Genomic DNA, 21,675 nt, shown 5'->3' on the forward strand with positions numbered 1-21,675 from the left:
ATGAGGCTGAAAATTTAGAAGGGCTAATTACTATAGAGGAAGCAGCAAAACTTTTGTAAAAACATGAAGAATAACAAAAGTCCAGGTACAGATGGTTTTACTGTTGAATGTTTTAAATGTTTTTGGAAAGAGCTAGGAATTTTCATTGTTAGATCTATTAATTAGGGATATAGTAAAGGTTTGTTATCTATAACACAAAGACAAGGTGTCATTACTTGTATTCCAAAGGGTGATATAACATTTAACAGTTACTGGGTCCAAGATAGAACTTGAATAATGGACGAAGGCACGTACAGATATATCCCAGGTGTGTTATTAATGTTACATTTTGAGGAAGCGTTTGACTCAGTATCATGGAAATTTATTGATAATGTTTTGAATTATTTTAATTTTGGTCCTCATATTAGAAATTGGAATAGATTGTTTCACTCCAACGTTACTGCAACTGTAAATCAGGGGGTTGATTTATCTTCATTTGTAAATATCAAAAGAGGCTGTCGTCAAGGCGACCCAATTGCACCATACCTTTTCATACTATGGGTTGAAATACTAGGAATTAGACTTAGAAATAACAATAAGATTAAGGGTATCAATGTGAATAACTGTCCAATTCTCCTTTCTCAGTATGCAGATGACACGTCGCTTATTGTAGATGGTTCAGAAATGTCTTTAACAGAATCTATTGTCGAATTGAAATATTTTGCGAAGATATCTGGTTTAGATCTCAATGTTGATAAAACTCAAGTTATTGAGATAGGGAGCAAAGTGAACATACAGTGAAGATACATTTTTGCCTGAATTAGGCTTACAATGGAGAAAAGATCAATTTAAGCTGCTTGGAATAGATTTTAGTGTTAATTTACATGAGATCCCAAAATTAAATTGTGATAAAAAACTAATTAAACTTTAAATGCTTGTTAAAATTGGAGTAGACGAGCACTTACACCAATAGTCTTAATAAAATATCTTCTTCTTTCAAAATTTAACCATTTATTTATTTCCTTACCTAACCAGATGAAAAGTTTTTGCAAGATCTCAATACAGTTTTATTCAACTTTTTGTGGAATAGTAAGGTGGATAAAATAAAGAGAGATATTATCATGCAGAATTATTATTAGGGGGGAGGGGTCTGAAAATGGTTAATGTTAGGGTATTTATAGATTCATTAATATTAGGTTTTATAAAAATACATCAAAGTGCATATATTTTCAAAATTATCTCAGACCAACGTAAATTATCTATATGAGGCGGTGCCTATATTCAAGAATGTAAAAATAAATGCAAAAATAAATTCTGGGAGGATATGTTTTAAGCCTGGGAAAGATTAAATGATTCAGATACAGTAAAGGAAAGAAAACTCCATATTGACATTGCCATTATGGTATAACAGAGATTCACTTATTGGGAAAAAGACTACTTTGTATCAATCGTGGTACAAGAGGGGAGTGACAATAATTCATGATTTGATAAAAATATTGATACATGCTTGTTCTACACTCTTCAAGATTTTAATTAGATTCATCAAGTTAATACAAACTTTCTTCAATATAATAGTGTGACCTCTGCTATTAAATCATATTTAACAACGATAGGCTATAGAAGGCAGTTAATCTTTCACCCTATCATCCCAAGTAACATATTTTTTTTCGTGAAAAATACAAAAGGGACTAAGGATCTATATATTTTTAAGATTGAGAAATGTACTGTATCTATAGGTAGGAAGAAGTGGGAAGACATATTTGAAGATATTGAGTTGACCTGGTCCGATATTTATAAAACGCCATTTTAGGTTACAAATAACACAAAGCTACAATGGTTTCAATACAGAATAGTGCAACATATTTTAACAACAAATACATATTTGTTTAAAGCTGGATTTGCAAATAGTCCTATTTGTCATCTCTGTAACTTGGAGAGAGAGACAATACTTTATACCTTGTGGGAATGTAGAGAAACTCAGAATTTTTTGGTTAATGTTGAAACTCTTCTTGATGCATGATTGATTCCATTTTCTTTTAATAAGAAAAGCTGTATTTTTGGGGTAACTTCAGATTATGACAATGCTATAGGAAACTCAGTAGGTAATGAAATTCTGATCATGATTAAGTTATATATATATATAAATCAAGATGTATACATAAAATTTTAAATCCAAATATTCTGATAAAATCAATTAAAGAGTATTAAACATTTCAAAAATATATCGCTAACAGCAAAGGTGATCTTGCACAGCAGAATTTAGAAAATAAATGGCGAAATGGAGAAGATTATTAGACTTAAGTGACATTTAAGCTTTAATTGGTACTGATATGATCCGCCATCAAGTTTTTCTTAAATATATATATATCATTCCTTCTCTTCGCAGACAAATTTCCTTTTTTAATGATTAATGATTGGTGAATTCACTTGTGTATTTTTTATTATAACATCTATGAAAAGGAAATTTTTCTCTCTACTTACATATATTTTAGTTTCGTCTGTAGCCCAGCCATTTCTCTCTCTCTCTCTCTCTCTCTCTCTCTCTCTCTCTCTCTCTCTCTCTCTCTCTCTCTCTCTCTCTCTCTCTCTCTCTCTCAGAGCAGAGGCGTGTGTGAGGATGTGAGTGATGCATGTATAAAGGTATGCATGTCCATTTGTTGGTAGAAAAAGCTGATGTTGATGAAAATGCTGATGGTGATATCATTATTATTATATAATTGTTATTGTTTTTATTATGGTAATGATAATAGTGTGTTAGGGTGTGGAAGATGTGTGACGGTAGGATGATAAATGACGAGTGTGTTGATAAATATACCATGACGATAATTACTTCTACTGATGATGATGATGATGATGATGCATGGGAAAGTGTGTTGCATATGTAGATGTCAGTATCTCTAAAAATTATGAAACTTTTCAAAAATAAAAGAAATAAAAAATAACCTACCAGGTAACATTATATCTACAAGAATTCAGATCATTATCGGTAATAAATACTTTTAAAGAAATTCATTAAAACTTAAAAGGTAATAGTTGTATATAGTTATTCTATTTCAATGAAATATACTAACACGAAAAAGAAACGCTGAGTACACTAAATATACTACAAATGATTTATTGCTTGACCTAGAATAATGACACTCGGTCAGGTTGATGTGTTGTTCGTGGTCACTAGGTACACGTGTTTAAAATCTCACAATACCGGACCTCCGCGCTCCGTGCGAGGCACGTGCTAAAATACAAGAATCCCGTGCAGGGGAAGGTCATCGAGTTCGCCTATGGAAATTTTCAGTCTATTTGATACTGTTCAAGTATTCGGATTGATTTTTCAAAGTTTGATTCGAATTAAGCAATTTACTTCCATGCCACGATTGACGGAAGTCCAGCGGAGACAGGCTATAGGAATGCTTTTGCAGGGTCAGGGCCAACTTCAGGTTGCTGCACATTTTGGTGTGCATATTCGGACAATTCAACGTCCAACGTGTGCGAGTTTGGGGCGGTATCTCCTATGAGTTTAAGTCACCCCTGATCGTGATTAACGGTAATTTAACCGGCGTAAGGTATAGAGACGAAATCCTTTGCCCAGTTGCCGTGCCATGTGTGCAAGCACGGAACCTGATATTCCAGCAAGACAATGCCCGGCCCCATGTCGCTGGAGTTTGTCAGCAATTTCTTGCCAACAATAACGTAATCCCAATCGATTGGCCAGCATTCAGTCCAGATTTGTCTCCAATTGAGCATGTGTGGGACGAATTGGATAGGAGAGTTAGGAGACGTCCAAATGCTTCCACTAAGCTGATCCAGCTCACACGTGCCTTGCATGAAGAATGGAATACCATCCCCATTGCAATGGTTAACACCCTAATGAATTCCATGCATAGAAGAATCAGGGCTGCGACAGCTGCGCATGGAGGAAACACAAGATAGTGAAATGTCCGGCCGTGTTGCGCAATACAATTAGGGTCATCGCTAAAAGGGGGATATTTTTGGCATAATTAGCATTGATAATCGATAGAACCTTCAACAAATGGTTCCAAACAGATGAAATCGTATACAAAAATGAATGAAATAATGTAACATTAAATTATATCATTTAAAAGAATCTTTTTAGGTTACACGGCGTTTCTTTTTCGTTTAAGTATATAAACCTTATTTATCTATGTCATTTGCGATACAAGTTATTCCAACTGATCCCAATTACTCTTGCTGATCCAGATTGAAGCGCAAGGTGTATTAAGGTGGAGGGAACCAGAATACCCGGGAAAACCGAAATTGCCATCCAGATGACCCCATACATTTTTCATGCCCGTTCCAGGAATCGAACCCTGGACGCTTAGTGCGTTCCCACTGCACCATCCGACTAACAAAAGGAAGTAAAGCAAACACACAGAAAGGGGATTTTATTTACAATATATAAATATAAAAAATACCACTTACCAATGATATGAGGAAGTTGGACTCGTCTTGTGAATGAACACTGACTAAATAACTATCATTGGCTTGGCAGCTCTCCCTGGCCTCATACCACGTAACTCTATCCGCCATTCTGTTCACAAAATTGTAACAGAACCCATTGTGGAAATACCATTCACTGTCCTTGCCGCCGCACTTCTCTATTTATGAAACAATTGAAGACTAGTTATGGTCAAAGCAAACATCGGAAATGGTAAAGGAAGATAATACGTATTTTATTGTTAGAACTACGATACTTATTCAATATTATCACGTCAGAAACTAGATATTTGATAATGCCTTGGAAATATTATGGTATGAAAACACATTCAATGAAAATATCTAAATTCTTGGAATGTTGAATTTTTTTTTCATATTCTAGAATAATAAGGGTCAGAACAAACGAAATATATCAGTTTTAATATTTACAAGTGCTATAATATTTCCACCCATTTCACATAACGTTATCTATTGGAGTTATCTTTTGGACATATTATAGATAGACTATATACGCTACTGCGTTAAAAAGCAATGAACATCGTGTCGATGCTGTAAAATAATAAATATTCGAGTTTTTGTAGACGGAAAATTTTCGTTGAGATCAATCTTGGTATTATTGGTAATCTTGGTAATCGACGAATCTATATGTTGATAAATTAACTGAATTAAAAGTTCGGTAAATGTGGATATTTTACGAACGCTGACGTATCGATAAAATAGTTATAAGTTATTAAGACAATTAAAATACCCTTAAACATGTAATTTTACAGAAAATTTGATATTACCTGCTGAATATGTATCAGTGTGATTTTCCACTTCAATCAACGGGAAACCTGTGAATGAATTTCAACAAATGCTCTGTGGAATTATCCAAAGATACACAAATATATAACAGTGTGCATGAGATATTAACAATCAGTATACGTTGCAGATAGTGTTAATATCATTTCGTGTATAAAAGCATACAAGATACTGACCATGTCAAAATACTATCAAGATCAACGGGGAAACAGTGGTGAAACGTTAAAATATTTTATTCTCTCTGTTTATTGATAGTTTCCCCAATAGAGTGAAATTAGTGCCAAACCTTTCTTTATTTTACAGACAAAAGATTGTGCTTTGTAGCAATTATTGTCGTTCCACTCTCGAGACCAAGCAGGGATTTCTACACAGTCTTCCTGGTGCCAGCCATCATTAGGCTCAGCAGCATCCCAGTTGGTAAAATCCACGGGTGTTCCGTCGGACCACGTGAATCCTGTTGACATATTTACGGAAACACACTTACAAAGAAATTTATGCATTTACATTTACATCATATAACATAACATGACTGTCAAGGAAATGAAAATGATAAAGTCATTAAACTTTCTCAAACAATGAAACATATCGGTGGGGCCGTATAATTTTATACGATGTCCAATGTGCAAATTACTTACCCACGATAGGGGACAATTGCTTTTGCACAGATGTGCGATTCATTCTATCGTGGTTAAAATAGGTCTAGGAATAATTGCAAATAGCAAATAATAACGGTATCTTACCAGCGGCCCGGAATACAACCTGCCTGAAGATATTGTCAATAAGTGTAAATAACAGATATATACAAACATCGTTTTGATACCTCAGACGGAATATAAGCTGAACCTGGCACTTTTTTAAATCTAGTCCGTTTAACAGGCTCCTCTACTTCTTCGGCTGAGTTTACAACCAAACTTTTGTCAGTATAAATATGTTGGCGAGAATAGAGACCTTTGGTCGTCTTTCCAATTCTTTAAGACATTACCAACATCAGTATCAACATTGCCGATATCACCGATAATTTCCATAGAAATAAAATTTGACTAGATATCATTGAAATTCTTATTAGAATTCACTGTATCTTCGATTGACTTGATGACTGTATCCAAATCATTTTTATGACAAAGAAAGCTTTAAAATTTCTTCTTGTCAATATGGAGTCTAGGAGATCCGATATACGGCGTAGGAGGTACTGAATTATGTATTTCAGATACCCGTCACGTTTATACCAGTATAAAGGTAATGTTTTTCACTCGGTACACACCACCTCGCCAATATCTGAGGTGTGAAATTTACACACCAGAGAGACCAATTAACGCAAAATCCGGGTGCATTTCCATACTTGTTTGATTAAAATTTAATAATATCTAATTTGTTAATGGTTTTATGGACCATTAAGTGGTTAAATAACAGTTACCATTTTCGAAGTCTCTGTCGTTCAGTCCAATCCATATGGGCATCAATGTCCTCCTGAAAAATTGGTTTTATTCCATCTCATCATAGGCTTGAGTAAAATAGATTTTTTTTCAAAGCACAACATATGGTAAACTACATGCCGTATGTCGTCAAAAATATCGGGAAGACTTAAAACATATGTTCAAATATTTTTACGAAAAGAAATGTACATTTTAATATTGATGACAGTAAGGTATCGTTTGATTTTTCTGTCGTGCACACCTTTCAATGTATTTCATACGTAATATTTACGTAAAAAACAAAATATTAGGAATCCTGATTAGTAACATAATTTGTTGTCAATTTTGATGTGACCGCGATGCTATTTAAACAGCTTCATTTATTAGGTTTATCTTCTTGTTCTTCTTCGACAATGTATTTTTCCTTTCCAGAAATCTCATACTGATTTTAATTAATGAATAAACGAGTTCTTGTAAAGTACAAACATTGGAAATTGCACAATCATACTGAAAGAAAGGAGGGGACAATTCTTTAAATACACAACAATTATTAATTATTGTCTGTTTCGAAATACTTAGAGTTCAAAGCTTGAATGTGAATAGGTTTGACTTTGTTAACGTCTATAGGAAAATACCATACACAGTCACAAATGACGTGTTAGTGAACTAGAAACCACTGTCTCATAATGCATCGACTATTTTCACTATTTTAAATGCCATTGTATGTTGCTTACTTCATAAGAGTTTCATATATAAACTCCTCTTCACCAATTCCGTGAATACTCAATAAATCCCCACCAAACGCTCTACACTTGGAACGTGCATTCAGCCATGGCAACTTATCGCCTCCAACAAAAGCCTGTGATTGAAGCGTCAAAATAAGTAACCGTTAAAAACATATTCACAAAACGTAAACTAAGCGAGAATGCCATATTTGATTTTTTAAAGACATTATCCTCAGGATAGCATATATTGCTCATTAAATATATTGTACATATATCTCAAAATTACTTTCTCTGATAATGCAGTATTGTTTCCAAGAATATTTTAGCTCCTAAGGTCCGATACACCGGTGAGTTTATGTTATACTGCGGTTTCCGTGAACGCTTTTTCTTCGAATCGCTACTAGTCATGAATGACTGAGCAGATTTTGACGAAGTTTATTCTGAAGCATCCTTTGGAAAGGGAAACAAGTCTGATATAATTGTTTGGTCTCGACCTATCGGGTCGATATGGCAGGGCCAAAAATGTTGGAAATCCTACTTGTACTGTAGGAATGGTTGCGGTTTGCAAGAAGTTTGTCTGCAGCATTCTTTTGTGCAGAATCAGTTTTGTATATGGTCGGTCTCAACTTATTGGTGCGGGAGGGACGTGTTGCAAGACGCAAAATACAGCAAATTCATTAAAACGTTTGCTCCAATTTACATCCGAAACTTCCTAGGGTGAGGAGAATTTCAATTTTGTGTATTATGCATCTGAACTCCATGGGACAGAGGGGTGGGGCCTAATCTGCATATATATATATATATATATATAATTTATATGATTTTTATATAGTTTAGAAGAAGCAGTTTCAGTGAAGTAAACCATGTGAAAGATACAGTCTCATCTTATTATGGTATATCCTCATGACACTTAAACTATTACCTTGTAGCAGTTATCGGTGTAGTTGGACCAGCCTTCTGCACATGTAGATGGTGGAGAGGTGGTTGTACTAACAGTGGTTGTAGTGGTTGTGGTGAAACCACTTCTTGGGTATTCACATATAGACCAGCTCTCCATCGAACAATTTGTTTTCATCCACATACCCACTGGATGGTCTGTCGACATGGCGACGCACGCAGGATCATCGTCAATGACTATATTTCAAATTGAAGTGTCATTTATTTTATTTGCATGATTGTTCCATTAGACGACTTACATTTAAGGAATTGTGTTGTAAATACCGAAGCCTGCACAAAGTGAATATACTACTTTTGTATATATGAAAAGTAATGTATGCTTTCTCCTGTTTTCAGTCAACAGCCAAAAACTGTATACAACCTAAAACATCAGTGGTATTCATAATAAAGCATTTTGGAACTGTACGCAGAAGTACAAGCAACCAGTATTTAAATTCACAGCAAATGAATGTGTTCAAATATATTTAGTACCAAAACATAATTTTTCACATTTCAGACGATGATCAGATTTACAAAGTCAGTTTTCAGTGAGATAAATATCATATAGAAAGTTTACCTCGATGATGTTTTTTATTCAGTAACATAGATAACTGTTATTGTTTGGTCACAACGATATGTAGATTATTTAGATAATACTTAATTGAAAGAGATCACTCTATCATCACTATTTATCATATAATTACTCTTTACTTGATTTCGTACGAGTATGCTGACGTTTTTGTTATCTGAAAGAAATGCTTAACAGGGAAATTCTGAAAAAAATCTGCTTTTTTAAAAGTACTAATGCAAATAAACTTTTATTTATCTATTCGTTCAGTTATTTATTAACTTATTTATTTTAAGGGAAAATGTGGTCCTATATTGATAACACACTGATACTGCGTCATCAATTTGTCTTTATTTGAAATGTGTTTATTGTGTACCAAATGTCAGTACAATACATGTAACAATTCTTAATTGGCTACAAACCTGTATTCATTTTCATTTTTCCCCAGTGCGTGAAAGTCAATTCGACACCGCTGTTCCATGTATCAAATGTTCCTGGATTATACTGATCCGTTAAACCGATCCAAAATTGTCCTTCCTTTCCAACTATCTGGCTAGCAATGAAAGACTGGACATACCTTAAATACAACGTTTGATATTAGTGAATCTCAATGAAGGGTTTCAGTCTGATATTTCTTTTTTTTCATAATTCACATGTTCAGATTTTATTGTTTATCGATATACCTATTTTTGTAAACACATAAATCATTACCTAGTCCTGTTGTCCTGTGTTGAAACTAAATACTTTCTATTCAGATTGTAGTTTCAATTAAATGTCAGGTAGAATTATATGATGTATAAACCAATGTTTTTACAACTCGATAAAACCTAGTATTTTATGAATTGATTCACACATTGATTTACTTATCTGCTTATTCATTATTTAGATAGTTCTTTTGGCAACACTTAGTACTGATTCACGTGCTGATATGAAAATTATTTGATAAAAAATCTAAAATATATATGTATAAGTAACCTGTCATTTAACGTAGCAAGATGCCCTCCATCCCGTTGACATGTGTCCTCCGCAACTTGCCATGACAGTCTATCGTAACGCATAAAGTAGCAGAACGCACTGTAACCGATACTCCCCTGAAACAGAAAACTGACATTAAAAATCCTTCTAAACGAAATGCATTTTTTCTAATGTCCTAAAACGATGAATGCAGACATTGCTTGGCAAAAACTTGACATAAAACTTAACAATGAAAAGGTATAAAGACAATAAATTAAATAGATATCTGAAATGATGGAATATTTAGCTACGACACAATGCTGACAGAGAGTCAAACAGCGAATACGTAGCTCACGTTAGTGCAGCCAACACCAAGTGGCGAGAGTGTGGTCTTGGGCTGGAGACTTTTAGGTTGGCGGCATATATGTCCCGGTAAAGGATCGTCACACCGGGCATCATTCCACTTTCCATTCTGAAAATGCATTTTTTAGGATAAAATTGTCTATTTTTTCTTAAAATTTGTATGTCATTTTCTGGAATAATATTAAGATATCGACAAACAAAAAATGGACCCACAAACTGCAAATGTTGTTATCATAATCCTTTTCCAAATATACAAGAAAAATAGACCATTAGAATCATGGATTCTGAACATGGAAACATCGGCATGCATTTTTTAATGACTTATATGCAAATATCAGTACCACGTACTTAGCATCTGCTGTATGACAATTAAAATCAAAATTGAATAATCTTGTGGATTTTTTAATGTAAATAAATATAGTATACTATCTCTGGGAATATTTGTACATTGCTGTATTACACAATGCAATAAAAAAAACGCTTCAAAACATCATAATAATCCACCTGAAGATACATGGCAACACACTCCTCTCCCCTGCGTCCAAAGTTGTTGGGTTCATTCTCCGCCCAGTATGTATACTTAACTCTGCTTCCGTCACTCCATTGAAACGTCATGTGATCAGTTCTGTCATGAAGACCTATCCAGAATCCTCCGTAGACAACTGCTCAATGTATCAGACTAACTAGTAATTAGGGATCTGAATGTATGCTTTACTTTCATCTTCAATGGATGGGTAACTTATAAATGTGTCCTGCTTTCAATTAGGTGCTTACACGTTCAGATGAAAACTTCTACTTGAATGAGAATATTATCTCAATTGTTATTTCAATACTAAAATTACATGCGGTAAAGCCAAATATATTTACGGCAAAATACGACATTTAGAATGTTAAGTCATTCTAAAACTCCTGAGGGCCTAAGTTATCATAACGTATGAAGCGGCGAGGAAGATATATTTTCAAACATATTGAACAATAACCATCTAAAACATCTAAAAACTTTATTTCACTTACCACTATCACAAATACCACAGGAAAGAGGACACTGCTTCAGCATCCAGTCGTGGTTTATATCACACTCGCCTATTTTTGCCCAACGAGCACATTCCACTGTGTTGTATAGATCTTTGCAATCCTGTGGTTATTCAGATACAAATCCTGTCTAAAACGTACACACATTGCGTTGCGTATACTTGATTACTGAATAAGCTGTCTTGTTAGTAGTGTAAATGTTGTACTCGGTGGTGTAAAGGCTGCATCATTAGTAGGTAAATGCTGTTTTGTAGGTAGTGTAAATATTGATTTGTCGGTAAGCTAAAGTTGTTAGTTGACAAGAGATCCCAGAGGGATCTTGGCGCCCACCATTTGAGGATCTGTTTTCAGTTCTTCAAGATTTGTTTATTTGTTTATTTTTATTAATTAATTTTTTTTTGTTACAGGTGTTGTAAATGTTTATGAACGGGCCTTCATTGAATGTACTCAATGATGGTACAATATATCTTTATTAAGCACCTATTAGCAAATATCATTTGAAAAAGATCCCAAAGTATTATTAGATATCAGTCAGTTACAGGTGGATAATGGACATGGTCTTGAATCAATATGATAGAATATCGAAGAAAATATGCTTGTGCTGTATTACTGTCGATATCCAAGAAGGCTGCCTGTGGGCCACCTTGATTTCAAATTAGTCCAAGAAAGGTACAATGCAAAACTAGGGACCAAGGAAAACCAATACCTATAAAATATCAGAAGGATCCATCCAGTACTTCCTCAGAAATAGCAGTAACAACATTTTACTCTCAAATCCCAAGATGGCTGCCTGCCAGCCATCTTGATTTCGAATCAGTCCAAAAAAGGTACAATGCACAACTAGGGACCAAGGGGAACCTGCATATAAAATTTGAGAAAGATCCATCCAGCATTTTCCAGAAATAGCTGTAACAAGAATTGTTTACGGACGGAGGACGGACCACGGACGCAGGGCGTTTTTAATAGATCATCAGATGGTGGGCTAATAACATAAAAGCTATTTCGTCGGTAATGCAAAGATTGCTTTATGAAAGTGGTAAAGGTTTCTAAGTTATAGGTTGGTATAATGTAGAGATTGCTATGTCAGTATGGTGGAAGTTGCTTTGTACAGGTTGCTCTGTCAATAGTGTATAGGTTGCTTTGCTGATAGTGTTAAGGTTGTTTTGTTGGTAGTGTAAATATTGTTCTGACATTATGGTAAAGAATATTTCATCAGAGAGATAAAAGTTTTGTAGTATGTTACATAGATTTATCCGGAAAGCTTATACACAAATTTCTATTAAAACGTCGATTTTACATTAAAAAAGTGGCATAAAGTATTCAGTCAAAACCCACTAAACGAGCGAAAAACGATGGATTAATGTCTTGTAGAAGTGTTTTAGCCGTCCATTATCAATTAAAGAAGACCTATAGCCAACTGTATTTCGCAACGAATATGTTTATAAGAATATCTACCAAGGGGTCATGGTTGATCGGAATAAACGCGATTCACGTATCATTCAGTTATAAATATGTCTGGAATATATCTGGAAAATGTAGAAAGCAAGAGTCTAATGTTGTTTGGTGGAGATCTTCCAAGAAATGTCGTTTGATTGACAATGTATCTTGGTTGATAATGATGTATCATGTCTTCTTATATTGGCTTAACAACGTCTTTAAAATTTACATATACACTGTTATATCTATTTCATTTGTCTTCACCATTGGAAGCCAGTCACCGTTTTGGTTTCTTTAGCGCTTTTGGGTAAATGAAAAATCTACTAAATCAACAATTGCATTTGTACCAAAATCGCTATCTATACAATATATATCAAGTCTAAGATAAGCAACATTTTGCTATCAATCAAATGTACCATAGCAACGTAATATTTGTGATGTATGTATATATGAACACTGCTTATTAATAACTTCGGTAAATTACATAATATCTCACCTGTATACAGATTTTACAAGCCAGGTGGCAATGCGTAGCCATCCATCTTGGATTTATAGAACATTCTCCATTAGCTGCCCACACATCACATTGTGTGTCATTGTGGTGCATGTTATAGCAATGTGCTGAAATAAATAAAGTTAATGGTTTCTCTTACTTTTGAAATTGTAATCTCAGTTCGGAAATATTTGCGACCTTAATGTACATAGGATGTTAGTACAAATCACAGTATTCATTTGTCTGATGAAGTTGACCGTGTAGTCATCGAAACGTCACACTCATTTGTTTCTAGTTGTAGTATAAAAAATTCTATTCTACAGTGCTATGCTGTTTGATCATATCAGACACCTAATCTCTAATGCAGTATTACGATAATCAATAGCATTTAAGAATGAACAAACCCTTACGGCAATGCCGACATACATTTTGGCAGTTGGCTTAGAAGGAAATTATGTTCATCTTCGTTGTCGATTGTAGCCAGGTCCCCGCCCATAGACCGACAAGCTTTCTGAGCATCCAACCATATCATACGCGACCGTTGAACCATGAAGCAAGAATGCTGAAAGGATTTCCAACCAGCTGGACAACCGTAGTATTGATCATCTATAAATACATAAGAAAAGACTATTAGGGATACTAGGTCAAAAATGATGCTGCAAAATAACTATCATATAAACACTGGAATTCGTGTTGTTGTCAGCAAAATACATATACAATTTTCCGACACTATTTAACAACTGTGATGCAGCAATTTGGAACTTTCTTTCAAATGATTTTCTATGTACAAATTGACAAATAGCTATGTGCCACACTCAAATTTATTTAACCCCAATATATGATTTACGAAGAAAATATAATGGCACTGTAATGGTTCATCACTAAAATACTTCCCCAATGAAAGCTGAAAATTATTATTCTGTTATTTAATCATTGTCATACTTACAAATAGCAATATTCACTGAATAAGTTTAAGCGTCCAGCTATCCTCTTTTTTAAATAAAACTAAACAATACTAGTAGTGGCGCTTTAATATATATATTGTAACAGTGTAATACAATTAAAAAATATCAGCAATAACAAAAAATATCTTAATGATTAATGGTATGCAAACCATATTAACTGAATGAAAAATCAAATAAAGGAAACATATTGATAAGCATAGCAAACCGTTGAGTAAGACCTACCACCAGGAATGGGTCCGAGGGTCGGACTTTTGGGCAGAACGGTAGACGGAGTTAGACCTAATGCCCGGTACATGTAAAGAGACAGTTTTATAATATTATGTTGCTGATCAGTTAATACTGACGAAACAAACAAGCATCATCATAATCCTACATGAAAGGAATACCGGAAGGGAGATAACTTGAAACAATGACGCTTGAAATTTGGCATTTTACATTTTAAAGTGATAAAAATGAATAGTTACATTAATGAAGAACAATTATAGCTAGTACTATGATATATATTTATGAAAAACATAAGCAGATGTAATGAATAGTTGATGATAGTACGTAGTCTTATTCGATATAAATTTGACAGTAACAAGTTGTTAGATTTAGATCAAATACTAGATAGGTGCAGATGTGGAACGCTTTTCAGGATATATTTGATAAAAGAGAGTTAGCTTTCCTAGAATTCTCCTATCAATCAATCACCATGTTTCTTGCAGATAAATCCATTTTTGTCATTGCAAGAGTTATCTTCCCATCTCGATGTCTTGACAATCATGCTGACACAATCCTCTGTGTTATCACTGCTGTCAGGTTGACCTGTGACGTAATAACCATTTTTACAATACTAATATTCAATGAATAGATACATAAGTCGAAGAGCCACTAATAAGTCAGTAAAACACACACGTTCAGAGAAATAAACACACTAATCAGGTTTCAATGTTACTGCGGTCAATTATGGCATTCTCAAAAACAGGATTATCCTATAAAGGCGTAAGATATAAATGCATGCCCGTTCTTGTAATGATAGTTGAAACAAAATCGTAAGCTGAATAAGAAAATATACCGATAAAGGGAATTCTCTTCCAGTAAATCGATCAATGGTTCCTATTTAAAATATTGAATAACGTTTGAATATAAGTAGACTTAACTGTTGGTTAATTCAAGTTGATTTTACCTGGCTCCCAGTTAACGAAACCGAATGGTGAACCGTCTGTCCATTCCCATCCTCCCCCATCACTCCTACTGTTTGCACTTATCCAGAGATTGCTTGACCTCATCGACCTTATTCTTCCTGGAATCGTGAGGAAACAAGCAAGAGCGTTGACTTGGTGAAATCACTGAACATCTGTCTAATTAACAGTTTCAAAACGAGTTCCTAGCTTTTACCATAAATATTCATTTTTCGCTTTAAAAATAGACTTATTCTATGATTTGCGAACATCTGTCTGAGTGAAACATATCACATTCAAACAATTGGTTAGATCAGGAGTTTTTAAGGTGAATTGACACCATGAAAATCAAATACCTCCTATATAGAATTGCTCGTGAGCCCCAAGAATGCTGAGAAGATAGCCACCAGCTGCTTTGCAGTGATTTTCAGCGGCAATCCAAGTTCGTTTCTCGTCGCTGAATTTGTAACATATTCCCGAATAATGAGCTTCTTCCCAAAATGGACCACACCTTGCACTCCAGGTCACTATAAACATTAATTATCGAAATGATTACCCCCTCTCCCTTTTTTGAAATGTTGAATGCTTAATTTAGTACATTCATATTCTAGTTTACTATGAATCCCAAATCTCTTTATATATACTGTAGTTCGGTCACCGAAGAAAGGCATTTAATAAATTTTGTTCAGATGCAACATTCACTCAGTGATATCGGAGTTTGTGTTATTGCGCACTCGATCTAGTAGTCCCTTATTAAGAAGTTAAGTATGGCATTTTATCTATGAAAGGCGTCAGATCAGCAATTTTTTTATAACAAATCAAAGAATTAAACGTTTTACCTGGTGGATCTGTCGGTAATGTTGTTGGCACCGTAGTCGAACTTGTTAATGGTATTGTTGTTCTAGTTGCGACTAAAATTGTAAACAAATAACTCAGGCATTTGCGAGAACGAAATGTATTTGAATTCTCCACAACAACGCCATATTCCTCGTGCACACATTCATATTTCCGGCAATAAAGAACCCTGAATTTTGATAATTCTAAATTCGTATTTAGTAATTATCAGTTATAACATTCCGCAGAATAATCATTTAGAGGAATAGGAGAGTGTCTTTCCGCTGATTTATATATGGACCAATGGCTGCATTGTGCGATTGTTAGATATATATCGAAACGTTGAACGAAGTGAGGTGATGATTTTATCAAAGCACAATAATTGACGTTTTAAAATGAGACGTTTTCACAATTGCGTTATATTAATCGGCACCCGTCCACATTTCCGTCAATAAATTACTGTGAATTTTAAATAACTCTTAATTCTTGTTTTGCAATAATCAGTTTTTGCATTCTGCATTCTGCACAATACCCATTCAGAAGAATAGGGGAATATCCTTACGGTTGATTTATAATCTTTCACATTTCAGGACAAGAAAGGGCCAATGACTCATTCACGTCATTACTCAAACGAGGCTAAATTTATCGATGAGCTTATCCAAACAGTCACAAAGACCTTGTCAGGTCTCTTTATTATGCAGAATTTTATCCCGTTCTTTTCCTACAACGAAACTAAAATGGACACCTTTCCACCAAGCTGTATGATAAGTGTTATGATTTCAATTTCCCTATGAGGAATTTTCCGTTTCTAGATAGCATCAACCCTACTTACCCAACCTATAGTATGAGTGGATTTATATGTCACAGTTGATTCAATATTTAAGAGTCTGTTACCATTTTTATGATTTTCCTGCAAAAAGAGTGAACTGACGAACAAACTCGTAACTCTTTTGGTGCGACATGAAGATGGGCCTGTTTGCTGCTCTTTAGTTTGTCTATTGGTTCCGTGTTAATGTGCAATTTTCATGGTGTCAAATTTGGAATCAATGAGAGTCATCCAGACCCAATCAATGGTTTAAAAACATCCTACCTAATCCCGATTGAGGTGTCGAGGGTATATTTTTTGTCGTTGGTGGTGTTGGCGTAGTGGTAGTGGTGGTTGTTGTTGTGGTAGTGGTTGTGGTCAGCTGTGGTCGGTCCACACTCGTCACACACACAAATGGAATCCTCTGCTCGCAGCTTAAATCCGATCTCCATTTACCGTTACTGTCATCTAGAATAACAATTACATCGCTAAATAGGATATTTTGAAGATATGTCAACACTACTGAACACATAATGTAGATCATATAGTAGTGACTGTCATGGTATTACTTGCACTTATGTTTGACACTAAACTAAATACACAGTAACACTTTCTGGATATAGTAGGCAAAAACAACAAAGAAAAAATCAGCATATCAACAAAATATTAACTTCAACTTATTTCACGTTAACTTACATCAGATACCAAAATATAACTTTGACAAAAATCTTTTAAAACTTAAATCACTTGTTAGCTCCTGGAAAAGACAATTATTAACCCAATATTGGTAAAATAAACATGATCTAACCATTTATTTATCTCACTGCCGAACCCTGATGACAGGTTTCTATCTGAATTAAACTCATTGCTATGTGAATTTCTTTGGAGCAGTAAAACTGACGACGTAAAAAAGGAAGTTGTTACCCCGGATTACATTGGTGTTGGTTTAGAAATGCTTAATGTTAGACCCTTATATTTTCTCTTATGCTGAGGTGTATTAGAAGACCTTTCCAGTCTACTTCAGAGTGGCAAGTGATTCTAGAAACATATGACCTGATGGCCAATTGTGGTACTGAATACATACAACGCTGTCAAAATTATTTTTCTTCAGTATCAAAGTAATCTAAATGCTGTAAAGCAAGAGCAAGGTTATTCCCTCAGGTAAGATAAATGGAATGAAGTCTTTGATTTGTGTTATTCTACATGGCACCAAAGTTTTAGGCTACACTTTCTTATAACGACAAATTCAAAGTTTCAATGGTTCCAGTTTAGAAGTAATCACCATAGTCTTATAATATATTCTTTTCTTTTTAAAACTCAATTAGCTATATCTCCTCTGTGTATACTATGCAACTGTAAGATTGAAACTATAACTCACATTTCATGGTAATGCAAAGAGGTTCAAAATCTTCTTTGATTTGAAGTTCTGTTAGATGCATTTATCTTTCTATTTAACTTTAACAAAGCATCCTACTTATTTGGTTACTTAATACAAATTTTAAATCGTAAAATTGATAATGAAATACTAATTGTTATTAAACAATATATATATATATCTAATGCACTGTAATGCCATAACTCCCTTAATATAACGCTTTGGTAAACACAATCATAAAATACTATAATGTACAAAGATTTATTGCAATTAGCAAGGGAGATAACTATGAAAAATTTGATAAATATTGGAAAAAATGGGAAAGATTCCACTACCCTTCAAAAAGCCAACTTAAAGAGAAATATAAACAAAATAGAAGAAAAAATAAAAACTATAGCAAAAGCATCTTTAAAACTCATTTTATACGAAACTCGAGCTAAATAATTACAAACAGTAGACAAAATAAACAACGAAATACCAACACGTCAAAGCAACTCAGTTTCAATGAAACTAGGGTAAACATTATCAAATAGAAGGCAATGCCAACACGTCCAAAAAATGTTTATTTCAAATTAAGATTCCATGAAACTCGAACGAAATACAAAAAATCAAAATAAACAAAGAAAACATCAACACAACAAAGGAATCTTCATTTCAAACTAACAGAAGATAAAAACTGGACATATCGAGATGTCAGAAAAATTATAGTTTAAACTCAGTGACAACGAATCTAGACCGAAAAATAAACAAACAGCAGACAAAATAAAATACCGAAATTTTAACACAATCTAAATTCAAGCACTCGCACAGAATGAAACGCGGGCAAAACATTAACAAAATATAGATTTACACTTCCACTCATGATCAAAGCAGACACAAGAAAATCGTTTCACTAGGAACCATCAACATGGATTGTTCAACATGACTCAACAATAACGTATGATATAATAAAACAGCCTCCCATAGCTGTTCCCTCTATGGCTCTTCAGTGGTGCAAACTGATGACTATCAAAACTGGGTAAAATATCAAAGTTAATGTAACAAGGAAATAGTACTGGAAATGATTCTTGAAAATGATCATATGCAGCACATGTAAAGCCGGTTAAACCGGAGAAAAAACCGTCGATCACGTGAGAGAAAAATAGTCATGCAGGTCTTAAACGTTGAACTGGCAATATTGTACAAACGGGGGTTTCTCCGATGTCATCTTCTTAACAGACAACACAGAAGAAAGCTATAAGAATGAACCGAAATTTACATTAACAAAGTCGTCTTTGCCATTTCAAATGACATTCGATGTTCAAGTTACCTGCGTATACGAATACACAGCTACGGCCTGTTGAAATCCTGCTGGATGCTCCAGCGGCCCAGTTAAAGTAGGTAAGCTGATCGGGCTGATTTTCTGTCCACGTCCACATCTCATCATTGTTACGTCCTATAAAACAGACGACATGTTATGAAACTGTAAGCATATTTCATTTAAGGTAAGTTGGCATTCAATACCTCTGAAAATTATAATATACTTAAAATAAAGTTAGAACGAATGTTTAGGATGTACCACGTGGAAATATTTTAAGAAAATAATTTGACATTTTTTCCAGTAATTTTTTTTACCGGAATTTTGATAAAAAGGTACGTGAAAACTTACGAGATAGACCAAGCCATGATCTATCCATTCCACGTTTCTTCTGCTGCCTCATATAGCTGACAAGGTAAGTCTTCTCTGTGGAACTAAATGAAAAATCAAATGTTCAAAGCAACAGTGACGATGACTTCAGTCAACATTAATATAAAGTGAATAGCACCTTTTTATAATTTAGGGTGAAATATAGAAGAGCCAAACGATCAATAAAACTGCGTCATACAGCTTTTTCATCCTTGTGAGACTCATCAGTGATGCTAAAATTTTGAAGCCGAGTAGGCGACTAAGGAAAATCCAAACAGGTCTAAAAGAAAAGACAAAAATCTAGACAGGAAGTTGCAGCAGCCCCATAATTATATAAATTTCGTAATTTCGATTGAATTAAAACGTTCTAGGCAGTCATCTTTGAGAATTGTCAGTGTAACAAATATCACCCTAAATGCTAAATCGACACAATATTTCGTATGTGTGAAGTAAGGTATGTATTTTATTTAACGTCTAATGGTAGCCATGATCATCTCATTGAAAAAGTATTCTTTTTTATTTTGCATATTAAGTTGGACACATTTCATGTTCATATGTATGATACCTGTGAGTACTGGTTAGTAAACATTTGGAAAGGTGATATTAATTACTTGGATTAACGAATAGTAATGATATGGCAAGCAGACGACACGTCTTTTTCCAGAGCGCCTGGCCTCGTTCTCCTTGTTTGTTTTCAGGGATTTCCATGTCATTTTTTTTTCTTTAATTTGACCTAGTTCCACCGATCTGAATTTGAAGTAAGATCCTGTGAAAATATCGAAGTTTTTGTGACTGCTTTTAAGAAAAAATAGCATACTTACCTCCTAATGTCCAGAAGGCGTCCTCCGTTCACCAAGCGGTTACAATAAGCGCTAGCGCTGTTCCAAGTGTCTGGAGTGAAAACCGGTAAGTAACATTTTGTCTGATGCTGGTCAAATCCGCTTGGACAAACACCTGCATAAAGATCAGAATCCTCATAATGCAAGTCCAACAAATAAATACATAAAATTGTATTTGTCCTTAAAACATTTCATACGGAGCTCTTAAAGCGTTTGTCAGTGCGTACGAAAAGCTATCATCAGTTCAATTGCTGAAAGTTTATCGTAAGTGAATAAATCAGTTACATTATACTCGATAACAGAATATTTTATAGCGATACTCTACATCATCATATCAGATACCTATTTAACTTAATACAAATTGTTCGTCAAAATAATACGTTACAGTTTTATTAATATCAGCAAATACACACTTTCTTTTCCCGACATCTGTATACGTAATATAGCAAACCTTCTGGCTTTCGACATATATATGACAGGCCCTGATCACAGCTCTCCGCATACCAAGAATTGTCCCCATTTGCTGTAGCGTTGATCGCAACACAAACGGAGTTGGACGTTCTAAAAATAGATAGTGCTACTATATGTACTACCACAGGAGAACGCATTATTCCTTTGATTTTTGAGAGAAAAACATTGATTGTTATCTATAATATTAGCTCGAAAACCACGCGAATGTATCAGCAATGATTATTTTGTTTATACCGGGCTTAAATGAAGAGTAACTCTGCATTTTGATCCCCTAAACAATACAAATTTAAAGACTAAATAGGCATTCCTCTTGAAATACAAATGCACACATAACTGTTAGCTGCATGAAATTATAAAGTATTACTTTGTTGTGAAAAATCATATCATTCATTTTAAATCTATATC

The 21,675-nt window shown here is 34.3% G+C and overlaps 1 protein-coding gene across 1 annotated transcript in view; it reads right to left on the reverse strand.

The window, feature by feature from the left end:
• LOC132561107 (macrophage mannose receptor 1-like) overlaps window positions 1-21,675 on the reverse strand; it is a 50,465-nt gene that overhangs the window by 19,231 nt on the left and 9,559 nt on the right. Inside the window, exons 8-30 of the mRNA XM_060225837.1 lie at window positions 21,251-21,360; window positions 20,782-20,914; window positions 19,943-20,025; window positions 19,604-19,729; window positions 17,205-17,387; window positions 16,120-16,191; window positions 15,637-15,807; window positions 15,286-15,402; window positions 14,811-14,924; window positions 14,340-14,396; window positions 13,579-13,758; window positions 13,156-13,280; window positions 11,205-11,325; window positions 10,695-10,852; window positions 10,183-10,299; window positions 9,849-9,964; window positions 9,296-9,450; window positions 8,292-8,503; window positions 7,379-7,503; window positions 6,647-6,699; window positions 5,519-5,686; window positions 5,217-5,264; window positions 4,417-4,592 (exon numbers count right to left, since the gene is read on the reverse strand). Coding sequence (XP_060081820.1) covers window positions 4,417-4,592; window positions 5,217-5,264; window positions 5,519-5,686; window positions 6,647-6,699; window positions 7,379-7,503; window positions 8,292-8,503; window positions 9,296-9,450; window positions 9,849-9,964; window positions 10,183-10,299; window positions 10,695-10,852; window positions 11,205-11,325; window positions 13,156-13,280; window positions 13,579-13,758; window positions 14,340-14,396; window positions 14,811-14,924; window positions 15,286-15,402; window positions 15,637-15,807; window positions 16,120-16,191; window positions 17,205-17,387; window positions 19,604-19,729; window positions 19,943-20,025; window positions 20,782-20,914; window positions 21,251-21,360 — 2,920 coding nt within the window. The remainder of the gene's footprint in view (window positions 1-4,416; window positions 4,593-5,216; window positions 5,265-5,518; window positions 5,687-6,646; window positions 6,700-7,378; window positions 7,504-8,291; window positions 8,504-9,295; window positions 9,451-9,848; window positions 9,965-10,182; window positions 10,300-10,694; window positions 10,853-11,204; window positions 11,326-13,155; window positions 13,281-13,578; window positions 13,759-14,339; window positions 14,397-14,810; window positions 14,925-15,285; window positions 15,403-15,636; window positions 15,808-16,119; window positions 16,192-17,204; window positions 17,388-19,603; window positions 19,730-19,942; window positions 20,026-20,781; window positions 20,915-21,250; window positions 21,361-21,675) is intronic.

Source organism: Ylistrum balloti, unplaced genomic scaffold (genome assembly GCF_031769215.1).
Source record: "Ylistrum balloti isolate Yb309-2 unplaced genomic scaffold, AGI_CSIRO_Ybal_v1 Utg371148, whole genome shotgun sequence".
Classification (NCBI taxonomy): Eukaryota; Metazoa; Mollusca; class Bivalvia; order Pectinida; family Pectinidae; genus Ylistrum; species Ylistrum balloti.